Below are 18,664 nucleotides of genomic sequence, written 5' to 3' on the forward strand. Positions count from 1 at the left end.
CTACAGCTTACTAATAGTGCCACTTAATGCCACTCTTGACCCCACCTTTCATATGCTGCTTTCTGCTAACCACACCCTCAGCCCTGTCTGTCAAGTACTGTTGATAAGAAACGTATTTATATAATAATGTAGTCACATGACTGGGAGTGATGTGTGCCTATTAAAATAGCGCAAACCCTGTCTGGGCCTGTTCTGCTCAGTCCATGACCTTAGTACACCCCCAGTGTTTCTCCACTGCATGCTTTTGGATTCATCAGGTTTTGTATTGTTTTAGTAAATTTTGTCTGATGTTATAATATGCGGTCACACATGTGCACTTCAGAGGAAGCAAACAAGCTCTAAGGTGAGTGATATTACACGAGATAAAGGATTGATTGTGCATACTAATGCCTTCTCTCTCTCTTTCAACAGCACCAAAGAAGAAAAATAATCTTAACATCCACGTACCTACACTACTACTGGTTTCTCAAAATGGCTACTACATAGCAACCCCATCTCCGAATATCATCAATGACGTCACTTCCGGCCCCTCTGTAATGAGGTCACTTCTGACTCCTAAAGATGATGTCACTTCTGGCCCTCCGTAATGACGTCACTTCCGGTTACAATAGATGATCTCAATCCGGTTCCACCCTGATAACATCACTTCCATCTGTCTGTTTTGGTGTCACTTCCTGTATTAAATCATTTCCTGCCACCATTTTGTATATATATACCACATGTAACAGCTACAATTTGTCAAATGCTTTGGTTTTTGATCGATTTTTTTCATCATTTTTCACTTAGTCCGAAGGACATTATACGGGGAAATTCCCCAACTCTTCTTGGAGTTTCAGAGTGTTTTTCATTCTATTACAATACCACTGAGGATGTTTGTTATTTAAAATTATGCTGTGCTTAAAAATGTTTCCTATGGTCTTTGTTATTTTTCATAATTATTGGAATTATTAAATAATTATATTTAATATTATTTTAAAATAAGTAAGTCTTTAAGAAAATGTTTTTCTTTAGTTTTGGATTTTTCTGTTACATCTTGTAGCATTTTGGTGGGTACCGCCTTTTTGGACTGTGGTTACTATCACCAGGTGTTTCATTGACAGAGGGCACGGCTTTAAAATATTTCCTGATGATGTCACATGTAAGATACAGCTAGCACATCGTAGATGGTTATGCTAAGTACTTATGGGTTTGTTTTTTTTTAAAGTTATTTTTGTTTGTGGTTTTGGGCTAGCACCATTTTTTACTTTGGTTTTGATTTATGTCTTCAGCCTGCTTTTTGCTTGATAGTTTGTTTAACCCCATAATATCTGGCCCTTGCTTGCTGCTGCACCCTTCTTTCTTCTTTTGGCAAACACTACGTATTCAGAACATCTGACATCAATTCTGCTCTGTAGACAAAACCATCAGTTTCCATTTTACTTCAGTGATCTTTCTGGCCTTGGCTCCTGTTCAATCTTTCTGCTGCTTTTCTGAATTGCTGCTTGGTGCAGTCTGAGAGGGGTCACTCAAAAATTAAATTAATGAGACACTTCTTAGAAATAGCCATGGATATGAGAGTGAAAAGGAGTGTGTGTGGCTTTCTATGAGTACTCACGCATCTAAATGTGAATGAGTGTACTGTTTCATTTGTGAGGTTCCTAGACACCCCAAAGGTAGAATATCTCACAAAATAATTTTTCCCACAAAAACAGAAAATCCAGGGTCGAAAGGGTTAAGACCAATGGAGTGGTGGGTGCCAAAGTGGTTTGTCATAGCCAATGCCCGGCCGGGACGCCCCTGCTGCATATGTTCCGGGGGAGCAGCCATGGGCTCCTCAGTACCTCCCCTGGGATGCTTGGTGGCAGCCTCCCTGGGTGACGTGGGTGCCTCAGTTTCCCGCAGGCCTCCATGGGAGATGGAGTTCTCCGCAACCCTGTGGGGATCTGGGGTGGCTGCCAGGGGGTGCTGCATGGATCCCAGAGCCTGCCTGGACACCTCTACAGCCGGGTGGACTATAAAAAGGGCCAGCATCCACCACTCAGAAGCCAGAATCGGGAGGAAGAGGACGAGGTTGCCTGGGAGGAGTGGTGGTGCCAGAGGAATGATTGGTTTGGTTGTAGTTAAGTGCTTTTTGGACAGTGTTAGGCCTGTGGGACACGGGGAAAGCGTGCCCCATGGCTGAAGAGAAAATATAAAGCCTTGTTGTTTTTACATGTGCCTCTGCATCAGACTGTGCCAGGTCGGGCACTATATAGCGCCTTTATCGCACCATTTATCTCATCCCAGCTCCAAAAAGGCAAATCCTTCGCAAAACATACAAGATGGCTTAAGCACAGCCCATTCCTAGCTGCTGACCCCACTGACTCCTTAAAAGTTGATTTATCCGAGGCTTCATCTGTGCTCTCAGACAAGTTGAGCATAAGGAGGTGGCAGATTAATTAAGGTGTCTTGATAATAATCTGAACCCTCATTTACATCCAGAGCTCAGAAGTGCATTGTCTTTTGCTTCCAGCAGCAGTCTTAAAGCATTTTTTTAAGGACTGGGATTCGAAGAGGCTGCTGCATTTATCACTTCACTCTGTGTTGAGCCCACAAATCATAAACATGCAAGCAAACCCAATAAGAATTCACAGAGCATGTTGACAGGTGAGTATTTTACTTTGGGATTATTACTGCACAGTGACTGCAGATACAGCATCGTACCAGAATGTGCATGGTTTCCCAAGGGGCATGAATGCTTTATATCAAACAAACCACTGTCACCCATGAGCCAAAGATATGTGGTACCACCCTGGAAAGAGAGGGGGCGTTGTCACTAACACTCTTGCCTCCTTTTTCCCTTACAGTGCATAGAAACCACCTGTTAAGGACAGCAGAACCTGAGAAGCACTGCCCCTCTGGTCTGAACGATTTAAAGGGAGACATCTCTAGAAGGTGGCATCACATTTTGGACCTGAGTGCCCGATTGCCAGGAACCACTCCAAAGCCTGACCAAATGCCGCTAGAGGGCAATAAGAGACTGCAGCCTATGTCGATGAAAACATTCTTAAAACTGATGATTTGCATATATTCAGAGAGAATCATAAGCATACGTATATGAAAATAAGTATTCTATCCTAATGCACGCTAGTACAGTAAGGGTTAAACCATAAAAAAGCCCTTGTCTGTATATTTTATTATTTTCCTCTTTGCAGCTGCAAACCGCCAACATCTTGCAGCTAAGCTTAAAACCTTTAGTCAACAACACTGTTAACTCTGAGAGGGTTAGGCAGATCATTGTTTTAGAAATGCAGTTGCTCAAAACTTCAACCTTGAGAGATGCTTGGACATCAAGTAACTTTCATTTGAACAGCACAGTGTCTCATATGTGGGTCTTTCTGGTTTTGACTGAAGATGTGCTCTTGATCAATCAATTAGTTTCGGACACCTGCATAGGGTATGAAGTAATGATGCCAGTTTCGGTCAAGTGATGGACATTAAGTAATGGTGGGTTTGGACATTAGGTAATGATGGGAAGAACCAAAATCAGGAGAGTATTTTGAATAAGTGATAAGAATTGTAATAAATGTAAGCTCACTGAATTTGCTAATGGCTCATCTCACTTGATTTGAGTCCGTGTATGCATCACGCAATAAAACTAAAATTTTCTGCTATCGTCCTGAAACTTTGTGTGCCTTCATTGAGCAGCATGTTTCTGCCACAAAAACCTGTTTCTTTGAAAGCACCATTGAGCGCCTGTTTATTTTTTAATGTAAATTATTTGCAGTTGGCACCCCGACTATTTTGGGAGTCGCTCTGCCTTCTCACTCACTCCCCTACACCACTTACTTCTAGTGACAACTCCCTCCAGACGAATGACATTAGGGTGGTCAAATTGTGCCATAATGCTGGCCTCACTGAGGAAGTCTCGCCTCTGCTTCTCTGTGTAGCCGGACTTCAGCGTCTTCAGGGCCACGGGAATTTCTCTTTTGCCAGGCAGCTTCATTCGACCGTAGCAAACCTCACCAAACTCTCCTGCATGGAAACAAAGCTGTTCAGAAGATATACCAGATTGCGTAGCTATCAATTGTCAAGAGATAGAAAAAGCAAAGAAAAAGATTTAGAAGAAAAACAATGATGCAGATAAAGAATAGCTACATCTCCATTTGTGATCTGTGGTACTTCATCTTGGTCCTCAGCTTAAGCTGATGTTTCATTACTAAACTTCTAGTCAAACTTCATGACTGTAGTTCATCAACAATATATTGACCTGGACCCATATTAATCGAGAGTATCAGAATTACTATAAGAATTGCACTAAAAGTCACAATAGGATAAGAATTAGTCCAACCTCAGAGTAGGAAATAAGAAGTATTTATGAAGCATCCCAGTCCCAGATCCTGCTAAGAGTAAGAATTCTCTTGTGAATATGAATGATGTCACAATTTTACAGCACCACTTGCCATAATTTGCTAATTCATGATGACGTTTTGTAGCTTTCTGATATTAATGCTAAGGCTTCAACACAAAGATAATAATAATAATAATAATAATAATAATAATAATAATAATAATAATAATAATAATAGCAGAAGAAGAAATAGAAGGAAAACATAATGTAGAATATTGCAGTAAGCAGCACGGAATTGTAGCATGGAGATGAAAAGGCCGAGACACACACACCATATTAGACACATAATGGGCAGACTTATAGGGATGGGAATCGAAAACCGGTTCTTGTTGAGAACCGGTTCCCACTGTTTCAATTCCTTGGAATTGTTTGCCATTTTTGCAAACGATTCCCCTATCGATTCCAGTCGCCTCGAATGACGTCACCACGTTGCGTAGCGTCATTTACCCAGCAGGAAACATGGCGCCTAAGCGGCACAAATGCTCAAAAGTTTGGTTATACTTTACGAGAAAGGATGACAACAGGGCAACTTCAAAGGGGGGAAACACTACGAATATGCAAAAGCATTTGCTCACAAACCACGCGATAACCTTAAATGAATGTCGTGTTTTTGATCCGCTCCGGACTAGTGAATCTCAACCCAGCAGCAGAGGAAACGTTTGCACGTCCTCTCCCGTTAATACGGCAGGTAACTAATCAACTAATATTGCATATTATGTTAGCAGGTTTTGCAATAAGGCAAATCGCGCTATTACTGTGCATTGCATTTAGATGACCATGACGAGAGAGACAGACAGAGTCTGGCTGTCTCAGATGCTGGCAGTTCTCGCTGCAGTCTACCGGTAGCTTCTTCTTTCACAGAGGCGGGGAAAAGTAAAATGACACAGGCCAGGATAGACGAATGTCACCGAGCAGTGACTAAGTTTGTGGTAAAAGGCTTGCACCCATTTGCCATAGTAGATGCCCCCGATTTTCGGTAAGTGAATGTGTTTAATTGTAGGCTAAGTCAGGGAATGTCAAAGTTGCATGTTCTCCTCTTACCAGATGTTTCATCCGTTTCCATTTCTGAACTGAAACGTGTTGAAGGCAGCCGTCACTGCAGATGGATGGACAAGTTTTAGTCAAGATCATTACCTCACAGTAACGCTGCATTATGTCAGGAATGGCCAGGCTCAAGAAAAAGTCCTCAAAACCAAACCAGTGTACCAGGCACAGACAGGGACAGCTGTAGCAGAGGAGATTGATGAGATATTGGAGGAGTATGGTATCAAAGACAAGGTTGTGGCAGCCACTGTTGATAATGCGGCCAACATGGATGTAGCTGTCAAAATAGTTGATGGTTGCAGAATTGCACTGTGCACAGTTCCATTGGACTTGAGTTGACTGTATTTGTTGCTGGCTGATGTAGTTTTATTTTTGAGTGCTCAGCTCATATATACTTTTAAAAAGGAGAGTGTAAATGTTACTGGACATTCTTGTGTAATTGCCACAGAATAATTTATGTTATACTGTGTTATTGCTACAGAAGAATATTTATTATTATTTTACATTTACAAATTTTTTTCTGGGGACCCCGTGGCACCCCATCGAGGAGCCATAAGCTGTGGATCTCTTAAGATCTCGCTGTTGGGTTTGTAAGGTCATGCTACTCCTAAATTTCTCTTGTTCAAAGATAAGATATAAAACAAAGTTCTAAGCTAATCGACCTGTGTGTTCTCCTTTATTAAAAATAAGAATCGATAGGAGAATCGATAAAGAATTGAACTGTTAAATAGAATCGAAAATGGAATCGGAATCGTGAAAATCTTATCAATTCCCATCCCTACAGACTTATTTAAAAATGAATGCCTAAATTCAATGGGAATTATTGGAATTGTTCCTGTTTTGCTCTCTATGCTTTCTGGGATGGGCTTCATCCTCCCTACAACCCTGCTCAGGATAAAGCTGGTTTAGAAAAGGGATGGATGGATGGTTGATCAGCAACCAAACTTTCAGAAGAATCACCTCCCCTCTGTTATGGCACTAGAAAATGCTGCATAATGTAACATTTTTACTGAAACTAGCCACAGCTATTCATGCACTATTTCTGAAGTTTCATTCACTGTTCCAGTGCCCTGATCGTCTTCCACTGTGCTGTACCGTGTGTCTCTCTGTGATCTCCCCTTATCTTCTACAAGGCTCTATTTATCCAGTGCTGGAGGAGTCTCCACCTACCTTCTTGAACCTCCCTAGTTTTGTAAAATGTAACAAGAATATTAAAAGGGGTTCACGGAATGCAAAGATCAGCGTACCTGTGTGGCATTTCAGTGCAATCACTCATCAACCCTGCTTATCTTAATGGTAATATGCAGGCTTTTACAGTGCAGTTTGCACCCATGACCACCTGTGTGTTGATACTGTGATATTGCTTGTGATTCAGACGTGCATGAACATCCACACTTGGAGAATTATCTTTATGTGCATGCCAGTTTGTATGAATGCAACTTGCTTTAACATTACCTGATGTGGAATCATGGAGAAAATGTTTAAATCCTGGTATTAGCTCAAGCATTATAAGTGCATTTAAAGTTTGGTTCAGAATTCAAGAAATGCTTGGTTTTGACATACACAAATCATCGCTATTTCAGAGCTGCATTTACATGTAACTTTACAGTTTCATGCCAGCTGACAGTACTAGGCTTCTCTGCGCAGATGGAACAATCACGTAACATAGTAAATTTATGATGAATACTGTTTAATCTCTGTCAGATAAACATCTTTTTTATGAGTTCACTGTTGTCCATTGTTTCCAAAACAGTCAGCCTTTCCTCGAATATGTGTGCCAATCTCTGTCTGAACGCCATCTTCTGGCAGCTCCTAGCAAGTTAGTACAGCTCACAACATGTGACAGATGTGAAAGGGTCTGGAGAAGCTGTGGAGAATGATATGCTGCCTGTAACATCGTTCAGCATGACCGGTTTGGTCATGATGGTCTGGGGAGGCATATTCATGGAGGGACGCACAGACCTCTACAGGCTAGACAAGGGCACCTTGACTGCCATTAGGTATCGGGATGAAATCCTTGGACCCATTCTCAGACCCTATGCTGGTGCAGTGGGTCCTGGGTTCCTCCTGGTGCACGACAATGCCCAGTCTCATGTGGTGAGAGTATGCAGGCAGTTCCTGGAGGATGAAGGAATTGATACCATTGATTGGTCTCCACGCTGACTCGCCTGACCTAAGTCCAATAGAACACCTCCATCTGACGACGGCAGGTTGCACCTCAGATTGTCCAGGAGCTCATCTATGCCCTGGTCCAGATCTGGGAGGAGACCCCTCAGGACACCATCATTAGGAGCATAACCCGATGTTGTCAGGCAGGCATACAAGCATGTGGGGGCCATACAAACTACTGAGTATGATTCTGAGTTTCTGCAATGACATTTCGGCAAAATGGACTAGCCTGCCTGCCGCATCATTTTTTCACTTTGATTTTTGGGGTGTTTTTTAATGCAGCCCTCTTTGTAGGTTGATAATTTTCATTTCCATCAGACGATGTGGCATCCTTTCGTTCCTAACACATTATCCAGTCCATATCAGTATAGATATCCAACAGGATTTTTCTTCCCATTGAGATCTGATGTGTTTTCAAAGTGTTCCTTTAATCTTTTTGAGCAGTGTAGTTTACTAAATTAGGGACATTGATAATATGCTTTTACGCCTAATCCTAAGATTAGTAACAAAATTGTGATTTTTTTTTAACCAGACACCAGTATGGGCACAGAAGCTATTCTAAAGATTCAGTTGTACACAGGCACACTTACAGTTAAATAGGAATGGTTCTAACAAGAGAACCACCTATCTTATTTTATTCTTACAAAAACAATTCCTTGACTTTTACTTTCTCAAGATGTAATTAAAAATGTTGACATTAAGCTGGGCATGAAGGCCTTGAGAAGGAGTCAGGATTTTAATTATTATAGTTAATGTGCAAAGAAAAACAGACAAGCAGCTTCAGTACATTAAGTATATTAACTCTTTATATATAACATGGAAGGAGAACCACAGATGGCCTATAAAACTAATATTTAAAATATCTGTTTAACCATATGCAAAATATCATAAATATCAGCCTCACATCTTTCCATGGATTCTTTATAGAATCAATTAAGAGATAACAATCTTATACAAATAAAAATCTTAGCAATCAGTGCATAAGCTGAGTAATCCCGTTAAGGTAGAATCCTGTTTTATAACCTCCACTTACATACATGAATCCCCTTATGGAGTTTGTCTTTGACAAAATGCTCTGCCGTCACAGAGTTACATGAAAAAAAGATTAAATTATCATCAGCAATCACCTTGAATCTGAAATAAAACCATGGAGCATGTGTCTCCTAAGTAGTGTGACGAATGTTACTTTTAACTAAGTAAATTAGTTAAATTACTCATTACTTACAAAATAAAGTAACTAAATATTTTATATATTGTGAATGTTGTGCTGGAGACTTTCCTGGCCGGGACGCCGTAATGGAAGGACAATATGGAAGGAGGCATAACCCAGCTGAGATGGAACTGAAGCAACATACCTTCCAAAGGGATAATTTAATAGATATGGAGGAGGAGTTGGTGCATCCAGGGCAGTTCCTCCCCCAGTACGATAGATGGCAGTGCTCCCCTGGTATGGACTCAGTAAGGACACCCGCAGGGATTTATGGGATTCGTAGTCCTGAGGGACAACCCTGTCAGAGTTCTTGGGTGCTGTAAGGAGAAGGATTCCCTGCTTCAGGAGACTTCCATCTGACCTGGAAGTGCTTCCCGACAGGCTATGTCCCAGTGCAGGAAGTAGTTCCGGGTCTGAAATATAAGTGAGCCATCCAGCCTCCTCCAGTGAGTCAGAGTCTGAAAGCAGAAGGTAATTCTCACCTGGAGGAGGAAAGGGAAGATTGTGGATTGGCCTGTGTTTGAGGTATTTTGTGACCAAACTGTTTATTTTGCTCCTGGGACTGTTTAGTGTGGTGTGTCTGGGGTTTTGGGGCTCAGTGGCTGCCCCTGTCTTTTACAATAGTTACTTATTATAAAATGTAATGCATTACTTTTGCATTACTTCTTCTTTTGTTTGAAAAACTGCATATTTGGTCAGCACTTGTTATTAAATCCAAAGCCCATATATGATTCATCATGAAACTGATTAGAAACAAAGCCAAACATGATTATTTTCTGGTGTTTTATAAATATGTTTAGTCCTTCATGTGCTGTGAAGTAAATCACATTTATCTCCTTTTTATGAACAACCCAGTCATACGGTGCCAACATATCTATAGCAACAACCTGGAATAACAGTAAACTGACACTTTAATAATATTTTCCTGTAATCGGATTGCATGCAGCACACTCCTCACCTTGGCTGTGCAACTGAGCCCCGCAAAGGAGCGGCATACCGGTACGTTTATTTGCTTCTGGCCTTACACCCAGTGCTGCTGAGGTGATAACAACCCTGGTATTTTTTACTTAAATAAAATAAGTATTGCATTTGTTTTCTCATTACCTTAAAAAGTAATTAGCCTACTTGGCCTACTTTACACACATTACTTTTAACAGGTTACTCCCAACACTGCTCCTGAGATTGTGCAGCTTAGCTTAGCACTGTATGTTTAGCAGATCTACATAAATGCAGCAAATTCTGAAATATTGTGACAGATAATATCAGCCAGTAGAAGAAATAAAGTGATAACCAGAACATGTGCCTCTGGAAATTAGCCTTTGTAGACAATTACACCATTTTCTCCATGCTGGATGTTTGTATGAGGTGGAGAAATGCGCTAAAGATGAAATCCTTAGCTGTAACATGGTTACTCACAGAACAATCAGTGTGTGTTAACCCGGTTTCTATGAGACCAATATCGCAGTTCCTCTACCCGGAATACGGGTATGAACTGCATTTTTGAAACTGGATTTCCATGAATAACTAAAGCACATGTAAATGCCCTTAACTGAAGAGAGATTGGTATCTAAGTGAGGAAGAAGGTTCAGGCTTTGGACTTCAAATGCTGTGGTTGTGAGTGCAAATCCTGTTACTGACACTGTGTGACATGAGCAGGTCACTTCACCTGTCTGTGCTCCAATTGGAAAAACAAAGAAATGTAGCCAATTCTATTTCAACGTCCTTGGATAAAGGTGTCAATCACATACGTAAATGCAAAATGCACACGTTTTTGCTAAAATTTAGTTAAATAAACAGAAAAACTAAAGTTTTACAAGAGTGACTTTTTGAATTGAATGCCTGCCTTGCCCATCATTTATTGGTCAAAGGTCCTGTCTGCAGTTCAGAAAGTCACTCTCGTGCATCCAAAAAATGATTTGTTACATGAACTTAATTCAAGTATGGAGAGTGGTCTCACACATTTAGATTGAGGAGTTTTAAAATGAAATATTTGTTTTAAGTTGGTACATTCACTTAGTGTTCAGAAAACATAACATAGTTATAGTAAATTAAATGAATGTCTTTCTGTAGAATTAAAGTAACTGAATCACTCTCATTAAGGTTAAATTACATATCCATCCATTTTCCAGCCCGCTATACCCTAACTACAGGGTCACTGGGATCTGCTGGAGCCAATCCCAGCCAACACAGGGCGCAAGGCAGGAAACAAACCCCGGGCAGCACGCCAGCCCACTTCAGGGCACGCACACACACCAAGCACACACTAGGGACAATTTAAAATCGCCAGTGCACCTAACCTGCATGTCTTTGGACTGTGGGAGGAACTCGGAGGAAACCCACACAAACACAGGGAGAACATGCAAACTCCACAGAGGAAGGACCTGGGAAGCGAACCTGGGTCTCCTAACTGCGAGGCAGCAGTTATATGTATATGTTTCTTAAGTCAATCCAACTAAATCGTATTTTACTGCATATAAATAAAAATTGAGAACAGCAGTGCAATTGAATAAATGCATAGAACATAAAAAGTTGGTAAAAGTCTAGTGTTTCACTTCTTACTGCAGAAGGTAAATAATTCTGTTTTTGTCAATTGCCTTTTTCATGTAATTCTAACATTAATTTAATTGTCAAAGAAAATGATGCTTTTCTGATGGAGGGTGGCTAATGTGTATCATAAATCAACTTCTACACACCCATAAACCCCATGGCATTTGGAGAAAAAGTCCATTTATTAAAAGTCTTTAACTTCCTTTCCAAGTATACAAAGGTGTGGGGGTCCTTTGAACATGTTGTCAACAAAGGGGGCAGTTCTTTATGCAAAATGTCAGACTTTATGTAAATCTGGGAGAGTTATGCATATATAAAGCCTGATTATTTTAAGTTAAATCAACCTAATTTAATTGTGCAGGTAGAAAATGGGAATAACACATTTCAAGGAGTAGTAAAGTATTAATTTTGAGTAAGTTTTGTATAAAATAAGCGAGTAATGACAACAGTCCCTGTGACGGATTATGCTTCTTTTGAAAGAAAATATTCTGATTGCTTTACTTAAACACAAATTAATTCCGTTAGTGTGACATCTAACAAATTTAACTCAATGTAACTAGAAATAGTTAAGTAACGCCAGCAAACATATCTATTTTAAGTTAACATAACTTAAATTAAATACATAAATTGAACATCCTCCATAGTTCATTTTTTCTTGAATGTTAAGACTTTTAGATTTCCTGTTTAAGATATCCGCTGAGAATTCTGGAAGTAACAATTTAACAATATTTTAGCAAAAAAGGCATACATCTTGCACGCTATGAGCAGACGACTGGCTAACTGAAATGTGAATTATACAATACCAGTAACGTGAGATTTTTATTATTCATGGCTATTTGTCATATTATTTGCCATTATACAACACCAGTAACGGCGTACTGCACAATAACGTGCAGTGAATACACTTGACTTATAGTTTTCATCCTCTTTCCCTGTACGTTTAACATTTGTTTGTTCAGAGGTTGATGTTCTTGCTGCTTCATGAGCAGCTCGTTTTTTCCACTCTATAGCGGCCTGCTTCTTCTCTTCTTCCGTCAGCATCTTTTCGCGTTTGTGTTGCGATTACTTAGTACGTTTTTCTTAATTTCTCACTTAAGCTGGCACTTAAGTCTTCAATCTGCCTCAAGAATGATTTTACATATGAAGAGGTAGGGGAAGTGACAGCGAAGGTGGTGGGGATGAGAACTGCACCTGTACGCGTGCACCACACGGCCTCCCTGCTGGCTGCTGCCAAGAGTTGATTCTACAATAAAATAAAAATAAAAAGAGTAATAAAAATCATCTCCCCGAAAGCGGACAGTAGAGGTCATGTAGTATATGTGTACCAAATCCTGGACAGACAAACGGACAGCCATGGTAGCGTATGATATAAGAAGATTGGTCATTATTGGCTTCTGATATATCATAAAGTGTTTTCACTCCCTTATGCATGAAAACATGAGCTTATTTTTTTTCTCCCCCACTATTACAAAGTACAAGGGGTAAGTCAAGGCTGTCTTAACAGCATTATAGGCCCCCGGGCAAAGCATTGCACTGGGGCCCCTGCTTACACAACCACTCAGCAAGTCACAACATACATAGATTAGCATGGGGCCCCAGGGCAACTGCCCAGCTTGCCCATGCGTTAAGATGGCCCTGGGATAAGTAACATGAAAAATTCATTTTTGGGTGGAATATTCCTTTAATAGGCGGCACGGTGGCGCAGTGGGTAGCGCTGCTGCCTCGCAGTTGGGACACCTGGGGACCTGGGTTCGATTCCCGGGTCCTCCCTGCGTGGAGTTTGCATGTTCTCCCCATGTCTGCGTGGGTTTCCTCCGGGCGCTCCGGTTTCCTCCCACATTCCAAAGACATGCAGGTTAGGTGGATTGGCGATTCTAAATTGGCCCTAGTGTGTGCTTGGTGTGTGGGTGTGTTTGTGTGTGTGTCCTGCGGTGGGTTGGCACCCTGCCCAGGATTGGTTCCTGCCTTGTGCCCTGTGTTGGCTGGGATTGGCTCCAGCAGACCCCCGTGACCCTGTGTTCGGATTCAGCGGGTTGGAAAATGGATGGATGGATATTCCTTTAATAAAGTCATAACCATTTACTACAAAAACACAGTCTTTTTGGTTTGTAGGGTCCTTATCGTCTTGTGTACAGAGTACAGTGCAATTCATACTTGCCTGTGCTAATCAACATCCAATAGTCTCCACTCTCTGGTTCCATGATCTAGTCTACATTGCCTCAAAACCTCTATCTTCCTTACCTGAATTATCTCACTTATTTTATAGAGTACCTGATCTTCTTCAATAAGCTCTTATATTTCTAAAACCACACAAAAGGAGAGTAGGCTGATCACATCTAAAACTAACCTTTAAAAAGCAAGGAGGAGTACAGACTCCAGGTCTGACCTCTTTTGGCCTGTCACTGCACCGCACTTCACTTCGCTTGCTGTTAAAGCTCCTGGGAGTTTGGAGCTGAGGTTTGGAGGTCATGAAAGCTGAGTTGAGACCTTGCATTTTTGGAGGAACGATGACCTTGACCTTCACGGAATTCTTTAAATGTGGACTTGAATGGAGCAAGAACAAGACTCTTTACTTCCCAGCTCCACGAGTACTTTCATTTCTCACTGTGTTTAGGCTGCTGTGGCAGTCGCGCAAAGTGAAACGAACCGGTTAGGCTGCGTCTTCGCATTACGGAGACGGAGAAAGGTGAAGGAACTAAATCAGCCGCCCAGATGGCACATTCAAAGCTCATCCCAATCAATCGATGTTTATCCAGTGAGAGACCGTCAAGTGCTTCAGTCGCCGAAGAGCTGCCGCTGCCTGCGATGCCTATTAACACGAAGCGCTAATGTATTCTCCACAGTTAATCCTCACAGACGTGCAGCTGCCGATGCTTCCGTGATTCAGTTTCAGGCACGCCAGCCAGAACGCATCTTCACACAAAAGCCGTGAAGTAAAACAGTTCCACTTATTTTGACAAGTACTACTTAAAGCGTAAAGTGAGATTTCAATATCCGTATTGAAATAAAAGGCAGGATTTTAGCGTAACGCACTTCCAAACGTGCAGCCACAGCCTCCACCGGCTTTGCAGAATTGGGCAAGGGGGAATAAGAGGTACAGGTGCTTGAATTACACACTGATTTATGTCTGCATCTCTTAAAGTACACAGTTCCAGATATTGTAAGATTTGCAAGCGATGATTGGAAAACGTTTCTAAAAGGTAACCAAAAAACAAAGGAAGATATCCTGGCAGAATGGTAAAGATGAATGGGTGTACGCATTCACCTTACCGTGCTGTGTTACAGTCTCCGATCTATTTGTGAGAGATAAACTGATGTTCCAATAGATTTTACTACATACACAGTTACGACGTGCCTGTTCTCTTGACAGTAATTGAAAAACTTCAATCCATCTCCTTGTGAATATTGTAGCGACCTCCGCGTCAGGCTCGAAAAGAAGGGGGAAAATACAGACGGACGAAGTATGTAGGCTATGACAGAACAGTTTACTGAAACAGTAAAAAAAACAAAACAGAGTTGTAACACAGCATAAAAAATGAACGTCTTTGATTTTGAACTATTTATAATCTTCTGTATATACACTGCCTGTCCAAAAAAAAGTCGACACCAAAAAAAAGGTCACACACTCTAATATTTCGTTGGACCGCCTTTAGCTTTGATTACGGCACGCATTCGCTGTGGCATTGTTTCGATAAGCTTCTGTAATGTCACAAGATTTAGTTCCATCCAGTGTTGCATTCATTTTTCACCAAGATTTTGCATGATGGGTGCATCACTTCATCTGCCTCTCTTCTTACCCTGATGCGTCCATCACTCTGGAACAGGGTAAATCTGGACTCATCAGACCACATGACCTTCTTCCATTGCTCCAGAGTCCAATCTTTATGCTCCCTAGCAAATTGAAGCCTTTTTTCCGGTTTCCCTCACTGATTAGTGGTTTTCTTACGGCTACACAGCTGTTCAGTCCCAATCCCTTAAGTTCCCTTCGCATTGTGCGTGTGGAAATGCTCTTACTTTCACTATTAAACATAGACCTGAGTTCTACTGTTGTTTTTCTTCGATTTGATTTTACCAAACGTTTAAGTGATCGCCGATCACGATCATTCAGGATTTTTTTTCCTGCCACATTTCTTCCTCGAAGACGATGGGTCCCCACTATCCTTCCAGTTTTTAATAATGCGTTTGGCAGTTCTTAACCCAATTTTAGTAGTTTCTGCAATCTCCTTAGATGTTTTCTCTGCTTGATGCATGCCAATGATTTGACCCTTCTCAAACAGACTAAACATCTTTTCCACGCCCACGTGATGTGTCTTTCGACGTGGTTGCTTAAGAAATGAGAAGCAACTCATTGCACCAGTTGGGGTTAAATAACTTGTTGCCAGCTGAAAGATAATGGCCCATGCAGTAATTATCCAATAGGAGGCTCATACCTATTTGCTTAGTTAAATCCAGGTGGCGACTTTTTTTTTGGCCAGGCAGTGTATTATTCTCATATTCGTGGTCCTGAGAGACGTCTTGTAGTCCCACAACACCTTCCTTCTAGCCCCTTCTCCTTCAAACCCCAACCCTCTTTCCACCCTCCTATCCCCCCTTTCCACGTCAATCATACCCCCGCTGTCAGTCCTCCGCGCTGTACTCGGCCCTCCATCACTCGGACCCAATAGTCCTTGCAAAAGGCCTTCAACCTGGCTGGGACATTACAATATATTTTTTTTTCCATGTTAGTGTTGTAGTAAGGTAAAGCATAATGTGAAACGGTAGCAGAGACAGTATAGACAAATGAATGGGTATACACAAACATCCCTATATCCACAGTGTACTCTGGTCTCCTTGATCTGCATGCTCACATCCTAATGGAACTCCTATGATTTCTTTTGTCATTATCTTCTGAACTCTAACTACCATTGCTGCTGGCTGCTAAACAGAATGGAGACCAAGAATGAGGAGTAGTAGCAGTGAAGTAATTCCTTTCTCACACTATTACTGTATGGGTCAGTGAAATGAAATCTAATAAAATGCATGCACACACTCCAGTTTACTTTAAACTCTTTGTGTTCACTATGGGGGCATCTTAAAGCCCCAAACCATTGATACAACTACAATACACAGTCGAAATAAATAATTTTTTTATACTGAAAAATATTATTAACAGGCTTCTTCAGAGCCTTTATATCCGGTCACTCTTTAGGGTGGTGCACTACTACAAGTATTTGGGGGGCCACAATAATGACAGGTTGGACTGGTCTTGTAACACAGAGGGACTATATAAGAAAGTGCAGAGCAGACTCTTTTTCCTTAGGAGACTGCGTTCCTTTAATGTAGAACAGGTTTCATCCTTCAAGTCTGTCAGGGTATGACATGTCCTTAAGTCATGGAATACACTTTTTTGGAAATGCTGGACAACAATGAACTCATAACAAGATATCGATCTGAAAGAGATCTTGAATGTTACGTGATTACTCCATCTACACACCAAAGTCATGCCCTGTTTTCCAAGATGAATATGTTGGTAACATTATGTGTAAAATGCAGCTTTGCAATAGCGAGGATATCATTTCTTCAATTTTGAACCAAATTTTGAAACCTGTACAATGAGGTAATATGGAGATTCCAATATTTCCCACCACTCCATGCAAAGTAATGTTAAAGCGACCTGCATTTATGCAAATCAGCACACTCATAAAGATCATTGTCCCAATTGTGGATGAGTATTCATATGTGAATCACAAGAGATTTAACAGTGGTGGTCATGGATGCAATCTGTGTTATAGTAGCCAGCATATTACCCTGCAGGGCTGGACGGCTGATAAAAGAGAATTGTCACAAGAGTACACTGAGCTTTTCATTGTATGAACCCCTTAATCATATGCATTATAGTTTACAAGCCTGGGAATTTTCAAAAAATGTAAGCATAGACTCCCAGGGTGCTGGGTAAAAAGAACCTTGCAGAAGATAAGGGACATCACGGAGAGAGGTTTGACACTGCAGAAGATGATTGGGAGAACCGGATGAGTGAACGCAACTTCAGAAATAGCATCATGGCAAGTTGCAGTAGAACAATGTTACATTATGAGATGTTTCCTGTGGCCATAACAGCAGAAAGGAGCGCTGTAGATCATTCATTGTTAAATAAACATGCCCGTTACTGTGCATTACTCTCATTCAGTGTGCGTATCTTGGTCTTTCCATCTCAGTGTTTGTTGCAGTAGTACTCTAGACTAGCTCTGCTGCCCATCTAAGACGTGTTCAAATCTAAGTATTGACTGTTACTGTTTGCAGCCCATTTGCTATGTGTCTGTTACATATTATTTAGTTCAGGATTTGTAAAAGCAATGCTAATTTTTTGATGCAACATCTGTTGAATTTGTAAAAGCAGTAATAATGTTTATGATGCACCACCTGTTGGATAGCAGAGACATAGCAACCAGATGGATACACAGACACTTGACATTTTATTAACTCTTTGAGGGCTGAATATTTTTTTCCAAAAAACATAGTTTTCTGAAAAGCAATGGCTTCACACAGAAATCAATATAAAACATCTGTTGCTGCATGCTGTGGTTGCCACTTTGGCAAGAATGTGTGGCAGGCTTGCTGCCAGGCTGTCTTCACGTGACTGGGGCAGCAGTGTCACAGTGCAATTCAATCTGGTTTCTACCTCTTATCATTTTTAAGTGGCAGTCCTCCCAGGCAAATAGTGTCATAGGTGTGTCAAGCTACTTGAACCTGTTCAGCACCACAAATACCTGGGGACCAATCAGCTGAAGCCAGAACCTCACAATCGTCTTCGATCGCTTGTATCAAAATCGGAGTCTGACAAGTCATAGCCCAGTTCATAGATAGAATAGGCAAAACGTCATCTTAGGAGTATTCTGCTTTATGCATCCGCTTTGATCTCTCTCCAGTTGTCAGGGCCATTTTTGCCATTGTTTGTGCCTCGCTAGTCATGGAAGCGCAGGAAATCTCAGTCAAAACTAACAAAGCTAACTTTCCTTCAAGCAATGAGACTCCAACTGAAACATAATGGTTGGTTTTGTCACAGTTTAACAGATTACCATTGTCAACTCCTCTTTTTGACAAAAGTTGACATCAACCCTGAAAGAGTTAAGGTGAGTGTTGTTACAAATTATCAACAATTACTTGCAGCGTAGCCAAGTATCCTACCCTATTAGCATTTCCTTCTTCTACTTTAAATATTATTATCATTTTTGCCATTATGTTTGTGGTGAACCCTTAGCAGTATCAGTTCACTACAAAGCATTATCATTATTTCTAATGTCAGAAACGTGTGCATGGGTAGCAGCTAAAGGGCTTGAATGAGGGTA

At 41.1% G+C, this 18,664-nt stretch overlaps 1 protein-coding gene across 1 annotated transcript in view; it reads right to left on the reverse strand.

The window, feature by feature from the left end:
• Positions 1–18,664, reverse strand: part of epha8 (eph receptor A8) — a 633,561-nt gene that overhangs the window by 44,408 nt on the left and 570,489 nt on the right. The window contains exon 11 of the mRNA XM_051930368.1: positions 3,808–3,993. Coding sequence (XP_051786328.1) covers positions 3,808–3,993 — 186 coding nt within the window. The remainder of the gene's footprint in view (positions 1–3,807; positions 3,994–18,664) is intronic.

This window comes from Erpetoichthys calabaricus, chromosome 8 (genome assembly GCF_900747795.2).
Source record: "Erpetoichthys calabaricus chromosome 8, fErpCal1.3, whole genome shotgun sequence".
In the NCBI taxonomy this organism is placed as follows: domain Eukaryota; kingdom Metazoa; phylum Chordata; class Cladistia; order Polypteriformes; family Polypteridae; genus Erpetoichthys; species Erpetoichthys calabaricus.